Here is an 18,462-nt window from a genome sequence, read left to right as displayed (position 1 = left end):
TTAAACCTGAGATAAAAATGAATATCTACAAATCTCTTTTTTTAGTTTCATTTCAAATCAGAGGAGATACTTATATTTTCTTAAGTTTTGTATATGTTTATATATTTTAATCTTTAGAGATTCACTAAATAGTGCCCAACAGCTCTGAGCTACTGAGGTTTTTTTTTGTAACTGACTAAATTATTTGACTTTCTTATTCTTTAGTTGTCATTATGTTTTATACATTGTATTTTTGAGGAGGCAGAGTTTTCTTTTTTTTTTTGGCCGCGGGATCTTAGTTCCCCCACCAGGGATTGAACCCAGGCCACAGCAGTGAAAGCACCGAGTCCTAACCACTGGACCACCAGGGAATTCCCGAGTTTTCTTTTTGTAGTAGAGCTATGAAGGAACTTTGATATTAAAAATTATTATTATTATTTTTAAAATTTTTATTTATATATATATTTTTGCAGTACGCAGGCCTCTCACTGTTGTGGCCTCTCCCGTTGCGGAGCACAGGCTCTGGACGCGCAGGCTCAGCGGCCACGCTCACGGGCCTAGCCGCTCTGCGTCATGTGGGATCTTCCCAGACTGGGGCACGAACCTGTGTCCCCTGCATCGGCAGGCGGACTCTCAACCACTGCGCCACCAGGGAAGCCCTATTATTTTTTTTTAAAGAATCAGAATGGAGGTTAATAGAAACTTTGAATTTTAATTCGGTTCTACATTTTTTTCTAGTAATTTCTATATTAATAAAACTTAAACATGCCCAGTTTATTGTATTAAGGAAAATAACCAATAGTTTAATATGTACTCATTAAACTCCAACAATGCACTAACTTTATATGTTGAAACAGATTACAGATTTTATGGCATAAAGGCAAAATATTTGGGAACAATAAAGACTATAGGATTCTGTTGAAGCAAAGAACAAAATGATGATTTATCACTTTAATGCAAACTCAGTTTTATTGTTTAATGGAATTTTGTTTTTACTTTTGTTCTTGGGAAATCTTGAGCAGTGGATTTTGTGCACTTTCAGGTCTTTCAAACATGATGTCAGATGGTGAATTTTTAAGAACAAGTTGTGGCTCACCCAACTATGCTGCACCAGAAGTAATTTCAGGAAGGTAGTGTTTGCCACCTCCTCCCCGCCCAATATATTTGTAATTGTCTTCTTTTCCTAGACTTTGTTAGTCTATAGTGTAATATTCAATTCCATTGAAAGGAATTTGAAGCTTATTTTTTTCTTATCCAGAAGGTATTCTATTTTAAGAATAAAACATTATAAGTGAATAAGGATTAAGGACTCCATTTATTGAGGATGTTGGTTTGCAAGTCAAAATTATATTAGATGAGAGTACTCTCGTTTTTTCCCCTAGTGGAAGAAACTGAAGGTTTAAAACTAGCAAGTTTTAAAGGTGAGACATTAAAAACTTGAATAATACAGAAATATCTAGTAGTAAGAAATAGTGTACTATTTGCTTAGATGAAGAATTAAAAGTGTAATGGGTAGCTTTAATTTTTCAAATTAGCTTTAGCTTTTACGATAACGTGCCTTGGGGAATTGGACTGAAGTATTGATAAAGTCCTCAGATTTTATTTAATTTTCATTCTTTAAATCTTCTAGAGACTGAAATACTTTAAGAATTCTAATTTCAATTTACTAACCACCAGCATTGAGAACATGAGGATCTTAGTATAGGGCAGCTTTTCGGATAGTTTAGATGACAGGAAAATTTAATTTTTTTTGAAGAGTAACTGTTCTTCACTATACTACTGAAAGTGAAAACAAAGAAGCTAAAGTTTGTTTACTAGTTTTTATAATTAACTTTTAATAACTTTTCATTCAAACCATGTTTCTTTGTTTGAATGTCTTACATCCTGATTAATTTAGAATGCAGAAATAGAGTAGTATTTTCTTTCTATTTTCATAAGCTTGCTTGCCTAGACTGCTCAGAGAAATTATATTTGTGTTAAGGCATGGTTATGAGTAAGGCAGAAATATCTAATTTTAGATTTATCAAGGTTCATCATTACCTTTTTATATTAACTTAATGTTTAAATTATTATTTCATGTGGGTTGTCTAATTATTTGGGGAAGAAAACAATTTAGGACCTGGATACTGGGGGCAGTGTTAATTAAATAAACAAACAGAAATGTAATTGTGCATATATGTAATGGGCCATTACTGAAGTCTAATTTTCCCAGTTTGGATAAGGTCTTTCTGTGAGGTCTAGATGTATGGAAACTTTTACTTTCAAAATAGTATATATTGATCAGTTCAATAATTTATTTGACCAATTTAAAGAAATCCTTTCCCTGAAGCCAGACTTTGAATGGGTTATCTAATTAGGCAGTAGCTAGTTAAGTCAGTGGGTTACAGTGTATTGCAAATAAGAGTTTAAAATCTTCTGCGAATTAGTTAGCTGGGCTTCATTCTACAGCCTCAGGCCCCTTTTACCTTGGTATGAGGTCTCGGGTTATTTCGGAGAGTGGCTTTAAAGTCAGAACATTCTCACTTGATGAAAGATCACTTAATCTCTCCTCTGTAACCAAAAAACAATGGTTTTAAATTCAGTAATGATATGTTTGTTCAAAGTTTGGCCCTATTGATTGGATATCATGAGGACCCTGGTGAGGTAGTATGGACAGAATTTTAGCTATAGTTTGTAACTTAAAAAAATTCTTAATTTTTGTTTTCAAAGATAATACTGATAGAATTAGTATAGAATCTGTATGTGTAGTACACAGCAGTGACTTATAGAAACCATATTCTGACTAATAATTCTTTATGAAGTATCTATATTTAAAATGATTAATTGATTTACTCTTTAAGTTACTAATGATTGTTTAATCCAATTGATATTTCCTGTTACAGATTGTATGCTGGTCCAGAGGTAGACATATGGAGCAGTGGGGTTATTCTCTATGCTTTATTGTGTGGAACACTTCCATTCGATGATGATCACGTGCCAACTCTTTTTAAGAAGATATGTGATGGGATCTTTTATACCCCTCAGTATTTAAACCCTTCTGTGATTAGCCTTTTGAAACATATGCTGCAGGTGGATCCCATGAAGAGAGCCACAATCAAAGATATCAGGTGATAAAGCAACTTGATTATCAGATCTAATAGTATCAGTGATATAAGTGAAAGAAAATTTTGCAGAACAGTATGTACAATGTAATCCTGTTTTTATGTTAAAAATAGTGTATAGACTCATTTATTTTATTTTGATATTTAAGAACACATACTAACCCGGCTGCTTTAGGGAAGTAAGATTGGTAGGAGGAAGGGCTTTCACTTTTTTGCTTTTGTTTCTTTATTTGTTTTGAAATTGTAGCAGTGAACATTATATTACTTTTTTTTTTATTCCATACATCTACAAAGTTGCTTTAATGAAATTCCGAATACAATATTTTTTATTAAAGTAAATGTGTATACTGTAACTAAAATAGAGGGGAATTCACTCTTAGCTAAGTATTGTAATAATATACTTGGGGTTCAGTAAGGAAAATATAATCTCCTCTAGGCATTTCAAACAGGATAATATCTGATCAGAAAAATAGGTGCTTACAAAATAAGGTGGAGGAGTTAAAGTCAGAAGTGGGGGAAGGGTGCTTTGATCTGTCAGTTTTGTCACTCCTCACTAGTTCTTAGGACACCAGTAAGTTACTTTTTTTTTTTAACTATTTTTTAAATTCAAACAGAAAGTCACAAAAATTATAATCATCCTCATCAGCTCACTCAGTCCCATGTAATTATTTTTTTTTATCTTGATCTTTTGTTAGCACTTTTATGAATTCATCAGTTTTCCATTAGAGTTCTGAAAATGCTTATTCGTTCAGTTCAGCAGTATAGTCAGTTACCAGAAACCTGAACTTGTCAATGTATTACTTTTTTGTGTGTGTGTGTGCGGTACGCGGGCCTCTCACTGTTGTGCCCTCTCCCGTTGCGGAGCACAGGCTCCGGACGCGCAGGCTCAGCGGCCATGGCTCACGGGCCCAGCCGCTCCGCGGCATGTGGGATCTTCCAGGACCGGGGCGTGTCCCCTGCATCGGCAGGTGGACTCTCAACCACTGCACCACCTGCGAAGCCCAGTGTATTACTTTTTAATTTAAAAAAAGAGCTAATAAAAAGGACCCTGGTTGGGTATTAGATTTGGTAGTGATTCTTTAAGATTTTCTATAGTATGCTTCATGTTTGACTTTTACATATTCTCATGGGGACTAATATTTTTTCGTAGTAAATTTCTGTGTTGCTATTTGAGTTCTGATCTTATAAATTATTGTATTTTCCCCTTTTGTTCATCTCAGGGAATGAGAAAATTTTAATTCAATCAATGACATGTTTGTTTTTGTAGTAGTATACATTGAATTACATATGAAATTACTGTTTTGTAGGTTAAAAAGTCCATCAATTTTACCAGTTGCATATGGTTCCACGGAATAGTTTAAATAAGGCAAAAGTGATGATGACAAATCTCCTTCTCAAGTTTGGGCAGGTCATTTCTGATGAAGATTTTTAAAAAAACTGCAAACTTTGTTTCTTCTACCATCATTTTTCTTTCCTTTTTTTTCCCTTATGGAAATTTCTCTTTTGGTCTTCTAACGGCTAGACAGCACACTTCTCTGAGATGGAGGGCGAAGGAAGAAAGAAATCAGACGTATATCTGGGAATAGTAAAGAAGAAAGCATTAGGATAATGAAGAAGAAAGAAAGATCATATGTAGAACTTAAAGCTTGATTCCTAAAATAGATAACTAATAAGGACCTACTGTATAGCACAGGGGACTCTATTCAATACTATGTAATGACTTATATGGGAAAAGAATCTAAAAAAGTGGATATATGTATATGTATAACTGGATTCACTGTGCTGTACGGCAGAAAGTAACACAACATTGTAAATCAACTATATTCCAATTAAAAAAAGAAGAAAAGAAAAAAGCTTCATTCCTTTCCATTTACTCCATATGCTGCAGACTAGCTAAAAAACAGACTGTGAGTGGCGGGGCATGACTTTACCACTAGAGGAGAAGGACTAGTCATTCTGTAAAATTTATATTTCAGACTATCTTAGTGAGAGGTGCTTTTTCTTGTGTTTTACATGTTTTTTTCCAATTTAAATGAAATATGTGACAATTGGAAAAGACTTAGAAAACACGAAAAAAATTAGAGAAGAGAATTAAAGTGATTTTTAATTCCATTACCCAGAATATAATCATTGTTCTTTTGGGTGTTTTCCTCTCTTAATGTTTTTAGTTTTAGCATATTTTTTTTTACATAGTTCAAGTCAAAAATATCCTTTTATATATGAAGTTAGGAAATCCTCAGTTCCTTCATTAAAATAAGGGGATATTATCTTCACAGAGTTGTTTGAAAATGAGGTGAGATAATATATATGAAGTGTTTAGCCCAAAATCTACCACATAGTAAGCACTCAATGAATAACAGTTGTCTATTTTTGTTGTTGTTATATATTTTGTCACTTAACATTATATCCAAAGAGTATTATAATGAATCCACAGACTAATTTTGTTCTCTTTCTGAGCTGGAAATAACATGGTCTTTGCCATTGCCATTTGTTCCAAAACTTTAAAGTGTAGACACTTTGTTTCTGGTTGCTCCAGGAGTGTTTTCTCCCTCTTAAAATCAGAGGAAGGCTGGAGAATTTCCCTTAACATATACAATGAAATGTGAGCCAGAAGAGGAAAATCTCAGTTTTAAAAAAATGATAGGGCTTCCCTGGTGGCGCAGTGGTTGAGAGTATGCCTGCCGATGCAGGGGACACGGGTTCGTGCCCCGGTCCGGGAAGATCCCACATGCCGCGGAGCGGCTGGGCCCGTGAGCTATGGCCACTGAGCCTGCGCGTCCGGAGCCTGTGCTACGCAACGGGAGAGGCCACAACAGTGAGAGGCCCGCGTACTGCAAAAAAAAAAAATAATAATAATAATACAGTATGAGTATAAATATAAATGAATTCATATCCTAAATTCCCCCAAACTGTTACTTTCAGTCTCATCTCTCCTCGAAGTCCTTCTGACCCCTGCCATTTTCTCTCAGGGAACATGAATGGTTTAAACAGGACCTTCCAAAATATCTCTTTCCTGAGGATCCATCATATAGTTCAACCATGATTGATGATGAAGCCTTAAAAGAAGTATGTGAAAAATTTGAATGCTCAGAAGAGGAGGTTCTCAGCTGCCTTTATAACAGAAATCACCAGGACCCTTTGGCAGTTGCCTACCACCTCATAATAGACAACAGGAGAATAATGAATGAGGCCAAAGATTTTTACTTGGCGACAAGCCCACCAGATTCTTTTCTCGATGATCACCACTTGACCCGGCCCCATCCTGAAAGAGTACCATTCTTGGTTGCTGAAACACCAAGGGCACGCCATACCCTCGATGAATTAAATCCACAGAAATCCAAACACCAAGGTGTAAGGAAAGCAAAATGGCATTTGGGAATTAGAAGTCAAAGTCGACCAAATGATATCATGGCAGAAGTTTGTAGAGCAATTAAACAACTGGATTATGAATGGAAGGTAAGAAAGAAAGAGCATTCTGATTATTAGCACATTTGACAAACCTGTAGTCTATATAATGTTTTATAGAAGAATTCCTTTTGACTTTGTTTTTCTCAATACCATATGCTAGGTTGTAAACCCATATTATTTGCGTGTTCGAAGGAAGAATCCTGTGACAAGTACATTCTCCAAAATGAGTCTACAGTTATACCAAGTGGACAGTAGAACATACTTATTGGATTTCCGTAGTATTGATGGTATGTACGTCACACAGAACAACATAGATGACATATTAGACCTTTTTACCTAATTTGGCATTTTAGTAAATCTTTGATTCTTTTGAAGCTTCTTGATTTGTTCCTAGTAATTCAATAGCAAAAGAACATAGAATATAAGATTTTGTGCCTTTGTTGACGTGAACATTAGTGTATCTTGTGAATAGTTTATTGTCCTTTTAAGATTATCTTCTAAAATCCTTAAAGCCTGATACAGCCTGATCCTAAAGTGATAGTTTCTGCTACATTTCTGTTTTTTGTAGTTCATTTTGGTAAGATAAAATATTTTATTTAGAATAAATGTTGACTTCTAGTAAATGGTGCAAAATCATACCATGGTTTGAAATGTACATTAATTCAGATCTCCCATGCATATACACTCTTTTTATTTTTTTTTGGTACGCGGGTCTCTCACTTCTGTGGCTTCTCCCGTCGTGGAGCACAGGCTCCAGACGCTCAGGCTCAGCGGCCATGGCCCATGGACCTAGCCGCTCCGTGGCATGTGGGATCTTCCCGGACAAGGGCACGAACCCGTGTCCCCTGCATCGGCAGGCGGACTCTCAACCACTGCGCCACCAGGGAAGCCCCGACTCTTAAAACTAATTTACCTTATCTACTAAAAAGCCTGATGGAACACATTTGACTCATAATTCAAATAAATATCAATAATAATTCTACCCCAGCATTATGAAAGGCTATAGCTGTGTGTGTGTGTGTGTGTGTGTGTGTGTATATATATATACATAAATGTTCTCTCACAAACAGAACCTTTTTTAAAAAAATAATTATTTTTGGCTGCATTAGGTCTTTGTTGCTGCGCGCGGGCTTTCTCTAGCTGCAGCGAGCAGGGGCTACTCTTCATTGTGGTGCGCAGGATTCTCACTGCGGTGGCTTCTCTTGTTGCGGAGCGCGGGCTCTAGGAGTGCCGGCTTCAGTAGTTGTGGCACATGGGCTCAGTAGCTGTGGCTTGCGGGCTCTAGAGCACAGGCTCAGTAGTTTTGGCACACGGGCTCAGTAGTTGTGGCTCGTGGGCTCTAGACAGCAGGCTCAGTAGTTGTGGCGCACGAGCTTAGTTGCTCCGCGGCATGTGGGATCTTCCAGACCAGGGCCTGAACCTGTGTCCCCTGCATTGGCAGGTGGGTTCTCAACCACTGCGCCACCAGGAAAGCCCCCCGGAACCTTTAATTAAATAGAAGTTTATGGCAATTCTTCATTGGCCAAATCAATTGAATTAAGATATGTTGCCACTTTTGTTCATTTAAGATTATATGGAATTATTAGATGAGATTTACCTGTGAATTTTTTGTCTTCTTTGTAAACTCAAAGATAGTACCTACATAGTATCAGAAAGACACAGTTTTGAGCTATGATATGTTGGCTAAACCTGTTTGTCTATGTCTAGATGGTATTTTTCTTCTAACACTTACTAACACAGTCTGAGATACAGAATGGGTTTTATTTTTTTCCGTTATATTTGGATTAAATTCATGAACCTTGGGGCTTCCCTGGTGGCGCAGCAGTTCAGAGTCCGCCTGCCGATGCAGGGGACAGGGGTTCGTGCTCTGGTCCGGGAGGATCCCACATGCCGCGGAGCGGCTGGGCCCGTGAGCCATGGCTGCTGAGCCTGCGCGTCCGGAGCCTGTGCTCTGCAACGGGAGAGGCCGCAAAAGTGAGAGGCCAGCGTACTGCAAAAAAAAAAAAAAAAAAAAAAAATCATGAATCTTAGGTTTATTAGTACCTGGGTTTACCAATTGAACGGACATTTACTGTTTTTATATTGTGTTCCCACCTTAGGTTTTCCTTGATTTTTGTTCATTGGAATTGTTGTTCTTTTATAAGATCTTAAATCAAATATGAAGACAAAGTGGAAGAATGAAGAGCACCAAGATGAGAGTTAGGAGACTTGGGTTCTAGATTTACCTCTCTGTTCATTTGTCACTTAACTCTTAAGGGGTTTATGTTTTCTTATCAATAAAATGAGGAGTTAAATGAGATGATTTCCAGGGTTGAAATTTTAAGTGCATTTATTCTATGATTTTACTATAGAAAGATTGACTTTTATTGCGAGGGAATGATGTTTATTAAGCCTCATTATTAGTTTATTGGGCTCTCTTTTTTTTTTTTTTTTTTTTTTTTTTTTATGCGTTACGCGGGCCTCTCACTGTTGTGGCCTCTCCCGTTGCGGAGGACAGGCTCCGGACGCGCAGGCTCAGCGGCCATGGCTCACGGGCCCAGCCGCTCCGCGGCATGTGGGATCTTCCCAGACCGGGGCACGAACCCGTGTCCCCTGCATCGGCAGGCGGACTCTCAACCACTGCGCCACCAGGGAAGCCCTATTGGGCTCTCTTAATCCTGGATTGTAAGACTGATGAGTAGCCAAATATGTACCCAATCTTAATAAGTCATTAGGGGAATACATTGCTGTGTGTAAAAAAGGCAAGTGGCATAATACAGATTCATTGCTTCTATTTTAGGAGGTATTCAAAATAAACATGCTCTTGATAGCTGGTCAGTGATCTCACTTAAAGAAGCAAATTAGGGGCTTTCCTGGTGGCGCAGTGGTTGAGAGTTCGCCTTTCGATGCAGGGGACGCGGGTTTGTGCCCCGGTCTGGGAGGATCCCACATGCCACGGAGCGGCTGGGCCCGTGGGCCATGGCCGCTGAGCCTGCACGTCCAGAGCCTGTGCTCTGCAACGGGAGAAGCCACAACAGTGAGAGGCCCGCGTACCGCAAAAAAAAAAAAAAAGAAGCAAATTAAATACTATTAAAATTTTCGGGAGGGTGTCGTGGATTATAATAAATTGAATTTTTTTTTACCCAGATGAAATTACTGAAGCCAAATCAGGGACTGCTACTCCACAGAGATCGGGCTCAGTTAGCAACTATCGAGCTTGCCAAAGGAATGATTCAGATGCTGAGGCTCAAGGAAAATCCTCAGAAGCTTCTCTTACCTCATCTGTAACGTCACTTGACTCTTCTCCTGTTGATTTAACTCCAAGACCTGGAAGTCACACAATAGAATTTTTTGAGATGTGTGCAAATCTAATTAAAATACTTGCACAGTAAACCTAAAACTTTGCTTATTTCTTTGATAGCAATAAGCATGCATAATAAATCATAGCCAAATGCTTCCATTTATAATCAAGTTATACATAATTATAACTGAGGGTTGGCCTTTCGGAATGCAGTTTGCACAGGGACTGGAACATGATTAATAGTTAAAAGCATAATGTGCAGAAATGAATTAAGATAATTTTGTTCATTGTTCGGTAGGCATATAGAATAATATAATATACACAATGAATTATAGTTCTCTCAGGCTCACTTGATTTTTGGCTATTTTATATTTAGTGTATACAGGGCTTTGTCAAATATTAATTTACCATAAAGGCCTTCATATATTAATTACGTGTTGATGTGTTATATATTTGCTTCATAAATTTATTCAATAAATATTTGCCTAGAATCCCCAGAGAACTTTATAGGTGATTTTGTTTTCTGGGCTCCTTAAATAGCAAGTATCTTCAACAGTAGGGACAGCCTGGATGATTCTTCCATATCCCCTCCTTAATATTCTTATTATTCTGTAGTATATGGTAAGTCACCTTAAAGATATTGGACACATTTAAATTTTTTTCTTTCATTTGTTAAGTCCAAAAACACACAGAACTTATATATTCAGATACTCTAGGCACTAAGTTTAATTTTACAATTTGTCCCACTATATTCTGTACATAAATTGCTCTTTTTGTCACAAGAGCTGTGTTGCATATACTGTAAATAAATCATGCTGGTTTTGCCAATATCACAAAGTCCTCTGCTCATCATGTCAGTCAGTATTAAATGTATGCAAAACTTTCTAGTCATTGAATCATGTATCTTTTAAATTGATTCAGTGCATAGAACATGTCTTGCAAACTATTTAAATGCTCAGATATGACTTTTTTTCCTAGACTTCATTATGGACATTTTTTAAAAGAAAAGTTGAAAGGCTGTAAGGTGATCACTGTAAGGTGTGTATCTATCACTTAGATTCAACATTTGTTAACATTTTGCCATATATGCTTTATCTATATCTGTATATAGATACAGTTATATATATATGTGTGTGTGTGTGTGTGTGTATATATGCTTTTTTCCCCTGAACCATTTGGATTTTGCAGATATATTCATCACGCCTCAACACTTAAAGCATCTCCTAAAAAAATGATGACATTCTTCTAAAAAAACCCATAATACCATTAAAAATTAATAATTCTCTAATGCCATCTAATCATGCATATTTAGATTTCCCCTGTTGTACTACAAATTTATTTCAAACCAGGCTCCAATTAATGTTTATACATTGCATTTGGTGTCTCCTTCATCAGCTATTACTTTATTATTGTTTTGATAAAATATGGAACAGATCAGTTAGTTCTTCTAAATAGTAACATTTGCTTTGGATTTTAGTTACTTTTTAAAAAGTAGCATTATGGAAACTGCCTAAAGTTGCTTAATCTTCCTAAGAACTCTGATTTATATTTTCTTTCTCTTGCTCTTAGTATAATGCATTACGTAATAGGTGTAAGAAAAAAATTTAGTCACCTCAGATAAAATTCGTATCATGTGTATGGTAATAAAAAATTACTGTGTCACCCATAATTGCCTTATACTATATTTTAACTTCAAGAAGAATTTTTTGGTATTATTTTTCCATTGCAATGGAACTATCTTTTTTTCTCTTTTAAGATTCTTTGTATTGTAGTATTGTTTTTGGCACCTCTGTAACCAGATGATAATGTACTCAAATGTCATGATAGCTTGCATAGTAACTGTAGTTGTAGATTTGGCTCCAGTACCCCTAGAAACATGCACTGAATTGAAAAGAAAAACCGTGCTTCCTTTTGTCCAGGGCTTATTCTATTCAACTTAGAATCTGAAAGCTGTATAAAATTATAGGAGTTCCATTTAAATATAAGTTCAAACTGTATTTATAACTTGTATGTGGCCCTCTGTTTTGAGGATATTGACTTCATGTAGGCTCTAAATGCAGCATTATGTTCCTAATGTTAAGAACAGAAGACTGTATTTTTAAAGCTACAGATTTGTATATAGAACTAAGACATCGTTGTAATGTCTCTATAACCTGTTGTGGGGAGCAGGGAAAAAAAGAGGAACCAATTAAATAGGACCTTCTAAAAATTGTTAATTTTGTAAACTGCTTCTTTTAAGTTATTGTGGTTCCTTTTAGTTACTGAGTTTTATTTTGAAGATATTTAAATATTGCACTTGTACAAATAGTATAATAAATGCACAGACTATTGCAGTAAATTCTTTTTTTAAGCTGGGATATTTGAAATGACAACTTTTGGTTGAGTATGTCAAGGTTGCATCAGAGTTTTCAGAAATTTACTGTGGTTTGCAAATTCTTACTAATTGAAGATGTAAGGGAGTCAATGCAAATGATTTTTAATCTTTTTTTATTATCTTTTCAGCAATTTATATTTTTTGTGATTTTATGCAACCATATTTTTACTTTGTCTTGACAACTGAAAGATGTATAAGGTTTTTGCCAGAAATGTACTGTATACATAGTTTTAAATATAACAGATTTTACTGATATGTAAAATTTTTGCCATTAAAATAAATGATTTCTCACTGAGAGGAGCTTTTCTACCAGGTTGGGGGATATGGGAGCTTAATATATCATATCTAATTTAAAATAATTTCACTGAAATAAACTCCATTGCTTTTACTTTGATTATATTTTTTCTTTGGATGGTTCTGTAGTTTTTCAGAGTTTTAAATGATTTTGTACAAAACGTCCTGCCCTCTCACCCTGCCCCCTCCCTACTTTTTGACCTTGTAGTGATACCATTCACACTGAATTAATGACTGGTGGACTATGGGTGGATGTAGAACTCCATGAACCTTTGGAATGAAAGAAAAAAAATGTATTTAAATCTTTTCCCTTTAACTCCTTCCATCTCCCCCATCCACAACAGAAATCATATTTTCATCGTGAGTTCTCTTCACTAGATGAATGAAAGTCCACATAAAACATAACTATAAATTGGTAGTATGGTAGAAATCAATCTTTGTGGTACAATATTTCTGAGACTTGTTCATGTATGTCTTGACCAGAGTATATTTAAGGATACAATTTCAAATACTTTGATTTGGAAAACGGGTAATAAAGAAAAACATCATTTTTCATCGGCTTACAATGTGCTTAACTTTTTTAACTTCTGGGAAAACTACATGGAAAAAAAAGAGGCACTTGTTATGGCTGACCATCTGTGCACTTTTTAAACAATGTGCCTAAAGTATAGTGCTTGAACAAATTTTAGCACTTGAACGTGGTGATTTTTGCCTCATCTAAATTAGTGAGTTTTTGTTTCATCTAAAAATTAACCACCTGAACAAAATATTAAGTTATATACAATAAAAATCAGAGCAATTATCTTTGGCTGCTAACATTAGATTTGGTTAGAATTCCACTCCTGTTAGAATTCAATCAGTATGAAATCTTATACGGCGTTGTTGGCAGGGCTTGTGTTAGATTGCTGACATTCTGAATCCTTAAAATAGCTTGATAATTTTAACAGAACACAGTACTAGACTGTTACGAACAGCACATAGATTGTTCTTTTAGGGAACTTAATTACTCTTAAGTAACCTGACTGAACAAAATTGTACAAGAAATTCTCTTGTCTGAAAAATAGTTATTGAACTGTTCTATTATTGTAAACAAATGGGCTGTTCTATTTATTGTGGATGACAATAAATGTTAACTATGACAAATGTAGAGGATTTCTAGCAACTATACAGACAGCATGGGAAATTATTAAATATATAAATAGATGCATTATGATCACAGACCAAAGTAAGTAGGAAAGTGGTGGGTGAAGTGTGAAAACTTAGTGTTGGAGGTCGCCTTTACTAGGGTAGAGTGGGTCAAGATTAAGTTATTTGAGAGATTTAGGAAAGACTCCTTTTAGAAAGGGGTACAGCTTCGAGCACCGTCTAATTATTTTACTCTGCAAACTATATCCCCTCATAAGGCAACTATGAACCAAGCACTATGAATGTGACCATAAGGCATTAATCCTGCTCTGAATGCCTTGTTAGGGAGATATATATATTTTAAAGAGTTTTATAGAGGTATAACATATACAGAAAAGTGCACAAATCATAAAATATTTGGCTTGCTGTATTTTCAGTGTTTTAGGTTTGCAATGAACATGGCCATGTAAACCTCTAGCCCAGATGAAGTAACACTGCCACCACCTTAGTAGTGTCTTTTTTATTAATATCAGAAGCGATATAATATCAGAAGTGGTATACTATCACTTCTGCCCTATCCTACAGGCCACACAGAACAATCCTGGTATGATGGAGGAAGGAACTACACAAGAGTATGAATGCCAGGATTAGAGATCATAGGTGGCTATCTTGGAGGTTGGCTACCATAATTGCGTATTGCTCATTTTGAAAAAACTGGTTCACTTCCACAGTTCTTACCAATGTTGAAACATTTAATCCAACAATATAAATAAAAATCGCATCTGATACCACCACTGATCTCACTGGAAAAATCTGAAAGTACTGGGAAGCTGGCAAGCTCACTGTGGCAAATACATGTTTTCCAGAATGATGATTTTTGCTTAAATTCTTGAATTTTATCATTGGTAACTGTCAATTGTTTTCCTTGATGTAACAGGCTCCCTTTGTTCATTTTCACAAAAAGGCCTGTCAGACCCAAGCCTGAAAACCAGCAGGGGTGTCAGCCCTTCTAAGTAAAAATTGTATTCCACAAAAAAAGCATCTACTTCAGTTTATAAAGCAATTTCACAAGTGCTTTTATCTTGAGACATCATACTTCAATATACAGCAAAAGTACTTTGTACCTCCCATTTTTGTCACACAATATTAAAAAAAATGTGTGTACTCAAGGGTCATTTTAATAAAATAATTTTTACTGCTTCTTCAAGGACATTGAGGGACTGCCTCTTCTTTTTCTTACAATGAGTGTGTACAGTGGTGGAGAATACAATGACTACTAGTACAGCTTAGCAGCATTGCCCTGATTCGGGCTGAGGTGCCAGTGGTTTTAGCCACCATTGCTTTTGCACTCTCAGCGCAAATGTCAACATTGTGAAAAAGGTAAATGACGTCTTCATGTTAGTATGAAAATCGGGATAGTTTTGACTTTAAAAGGATCTTGACGACCCTCAGGTCTGAGGATCACCTTTGGAGAATCCTTGCTTCCTATCAGTGGTTCTCAATGGGGTAGGGGTGGGGGGTCCATCTTTTTCCCAGGGACATTTTCTCATGTCTGGAGACATTTTTGCTTGTCACAGCTGGTGGGGTGGGAGTGGATGCTAATGGCATCCAGTGGCTAGAGCCCAGGGATGCCGCTAAACACTCTGCCCTGCACAGGAGAGGCCCCCTTCTCCCAACAAAGAATCATCCCGTTGGAAAAGCTACAGCCTTGAGGTTGAGAAAACTGGTCTACAAGAATGATCCACAGCGACATTAAGAAATCAAAACGACCTTAATTTTTCAATTTCCTAAACACTTCCCCGTATTACATGTCCCCACTTTTTTAAAATTTTCACGACAGCTACTTTCGGGCCATAATTCTTTCTTCTTTAGAGAAATTGAGTCCAACTTTTTGCGGGTTTTTTTCCCCAACGGTTGAGCCACGGCCGTACCCTTTTTCACTCGGGTTTGCCTGTCTTCAGCGTCTGGACGACCTCATTAACTAGGTTGTAAACTTCTTTAGGGAGAGTCGTGAGTCAATGCTCTGGATTCCCCCCAAATCGTTTTCCCGTGCCTCTTCTCCTTTACCTGCTGACTGGATGGACCTCGTGGTACCGCCAGGGTTGTCCTCTCCGCGCGCACTCAGCCGGCGCAGCCGTAGTTTCCCGCGCTTCCGAGTTGTGGGCGCCCACGCGCCGACGCTCTCGTCTGCCGCTAGAGGGCGCTCCCGGCCCGGACGGCCCGGACTACCAGCCTCGGAGGGTAATAATGGGGTGGGGGCGGCCGCAGTGACTTCTGGGATTTGTGGTCCCGGGGAAAGGATTGCGTTAGAGAAAAGCGCTGAGTCGCCTCTTCCCTGCCAGCTTCTCTGGACTGTTCGCACGACCCAGATCGGGCAACCCCTATCTTGGGACACCCTGCACCTACGGCAAGCAGGTAGGAGGTCGGGCGTGGTAATTTCCGTTTCCGGTGGGCAAAGGGCAAGCGGAATGTAAACACGGGACCCGAGGAGTGGTCATCAGGTAACAGGGGTTACGGGTCTGTGGTGGAAGCGGGAGGAAGTTGAGGAAAGCGAGGCTGGTGGGTCTTGGGGTAACGGGAGAAAGGAGCTTCAGAAGTCGGACTTGAGGCCCACCGCGGGTGTGGCAGAGCCTGGACGCTAAGGTTGGTCTCTAGGGACCAGCAAGTCTGGGGATCGGGCCCTCCCTGGCACCCGCGCCCGGGGCGGCTTCCGAGACGGGCGGTGCGGCTTTGACCCGTCCTGAGCGGCGGGAGGAGCGGAAGCGAGCTGGCTTTGCCCCCAGCGTGGCAGGGGCCCTCGGCCGCGGGCGGGGCTGTGAACTCGCGGGTGACGTCCTGAGCAGCCTTTATGAACTTCGCTCTTCTTTACTGTTGTGCAAAATGAGGGGAAATCGCTAATGCTGTTTTCTCCTGTGCGGTAACATTTTCGGGTAAATCGGTTCTTGAATTCCTCACCTTTGACTACATCCCTGTACCCGGAAGGATGCTGTTTTCATTACCTGTTTGTGTTCATCAGGTTTCTCGTCTTGGGTGCTGCATTTTACGTCTCAGTGAAGAGAAGCATTCTCTAGCTTGTGGCAGGGTATAATGTCTGTATTATTAGTTCCCACACTTCTTGGTCCCTCACATTGCCAACTTGGAAACTTGTAGCCAGAAAACTTAATCATCCTCATCCTTGTCTCCTTTAGGGACAGTCATAAATACAAGACTTCTTTCTTATCTTGACTTACTCTGTTATCTCGTGAGACCTTCCTAACGATTCATTCTCTCATGTTGTTCTCTTTCTGGGCCTCCGGACTTGTGTTCCTTAGTAACAACACTTACATTTTCAGCCATTTCTTGGTTCTTTCCCTAAGTTACTTGCAGTCATCTTTAAACAGAGGAAACTCATTCTTCTTTATTATAATGGGTCTGGGGAGAAAGTTTGGCGTTGTCCTGATTCCCTAGTATAGCTTATAATCCATTACTCCTACAGGCTTTTCTAGAAATCTCTGTTCCTGTGGAAAGCATGTGGTTACCCGTATCAACCTGTACATTTCTTGATTGCTGTAATTTATTGGCACTTTGTCATATTCATTAAGAACTTAGGTACATGACCCACAATTTTCTTACCCCTCCAAAATCTGCCATTATCTTGGGCCTTTCCATGTTAGTGACCTCATAGCCAACCTCAGTTTTTTTGTCTCCTTTATTCTAGTGGTTACTTATACTTTACTGCAGCATGTGTATCAGTGATAAAGATCTTAATATCTGCTAGAACTTACTTGCTATTTCATTTCTCTCCCTCCCTTACTCCCACGATGCCCATTCTTTGATAGTTTTATGGAGACCTCTGCTTCATTGCTTTTCCTTATCTCGATAGTTGATCAGTCAGTTGATCATAATCTTCTTGGGGTTATAGGCTCCTTTAAGAATGGAATGAAAGCTTAGAGACTCTTGTGCAGATTGCACACAAGCATATAAAAATGTATATAGAATTCCAAGGGTTTCTCAGTATCTTTAAACCCATCCATGTAACTAGCAAGAGCTCTCGATCCCTCAGCAAATCCCTTCTCTAAATAAATACTTGTTCAATTCTTCCAGGGTTTCCTTTAACTTTGTTCCATCAGTTATGCTGTCTCGCTTAGCCCTTATATTTGTATATTACTGAAGATTTACAGAATAGTTTAACATTTCTTATCATTCTGATTAACCCTATAGTTCTGTGAATTAAGTCATTTCCTAAGTTTGAATCTTTCAGAAACTGTTTATGGAAAATTTCAAACATATATGAAAGGAGAGAGGAAAGTACAGAGAATCCTGTGTACTCACCACCTAACTTCATCGCTTATCAACTCAAAAGCAATCTTTTTATCTATATCTCTCTTCTATTGCACTCCCCACTCCTGCTGATTACTTTGAAGCAATTCCTAGATATCGTGTAATTTCATGTAAAATATTTTAATACGTATTCCTAAAAAATAAGCACTCTTTTTGTCAACATAATCGCAATACTGTTATACCAAAAAAAAAAGGTGGAACTTCTTAATATTATCAAATATGAAATCATTGTTCTGATTTCCCCTATTATTTCATAAAGGTTTCCTCCCCATTGGCTTGTTAGAACCTGTAGCTAAGCAAGCTCCACATATTATATTTGATTTGTGTGTTTCTTAAGTCTCACTTTTCTTTTTTTCTTGAAGAAACCTGGCAGTTATTTCTTGAAGAAGCCAGTTTTTTCTTTAGTTTCTGTTTCTTGCTGTCTGCATCTCTGACATCTTATTTGGCGTGCTCATCTGTATCCCATATTTCTTGTAAACTGGTAGAGGTTTGATCTGATTGAGCTTTAACTTTTGGCAGAAGTACTTCATGGATGCTGTGTCACTTCCATCAGGAGATACAATTGTGGACTTGTCTTTCTT

At 37.8% G+C, this 18,462-nt stretch overlaps 1 protein-coding gene across 3 annotated transcripts in view; it reads left to right on the top strand.

The window, feature by feature from the left end:
• Positions 1-9,860, top strand: part of PRKAA1 (protein kinase AMP-activated catalytic subunit alpha 1) — a 44,265-nt gene extending 34,405 nt beyond the window's left edge. For 2 of the 3 annotated variants that reach the window (XM_065875604.1, XM_065875602.1), the window contains 5 exons: positions 1,022-1,109; positions 2,862-3,086; positions 6,050-6,536; positions 6,649-6,775; positions 9,615-9,860. In XM_065875604.1, coding sequence (XP_065731676.1) covers positions 1,022-1,109; positions 2,862-3,086; positions 6,050-6,536; positions 6,649-6,775; positions 9,615-9,859 — 1,172 coding nt within the window. In that variant the 3' untranslated portion in view covers position 9,860. Of the gene's footprint in view, positions 1-1,021; positions 1,110-1,609; positions 1,617-2,861; positions 3,087-6,049; positions 6,537-6,648; positions 6,776-9,614 lie in introns of those variants that run through there. The other variant, XM_065875605.1, reaches the window with a different exon arrangement.
• The last annotated feature ends 8,602 nt before the right edge of the window (positions 9,861-18,462 follow it).

The sequence above is a fragment of the Phocoena phocoena genome, chromosome 3 (assembly GCF_963924675.1).
Source record: "Phocoena phocoena chromosome 3, mPhoPho1.1, whole genome shotgun sequence".
Lineage (NCBI taxonomy): Eukaryota > Metazoa > Chordata > Mammalia > Artiodactyla > Phocoenidae > Phocoena > Phocoena phocoena.
Note: the sequence above shows the minus strand (reverse complement) of the source record. Positions and strands in the feature narration are given on the sequence as shown.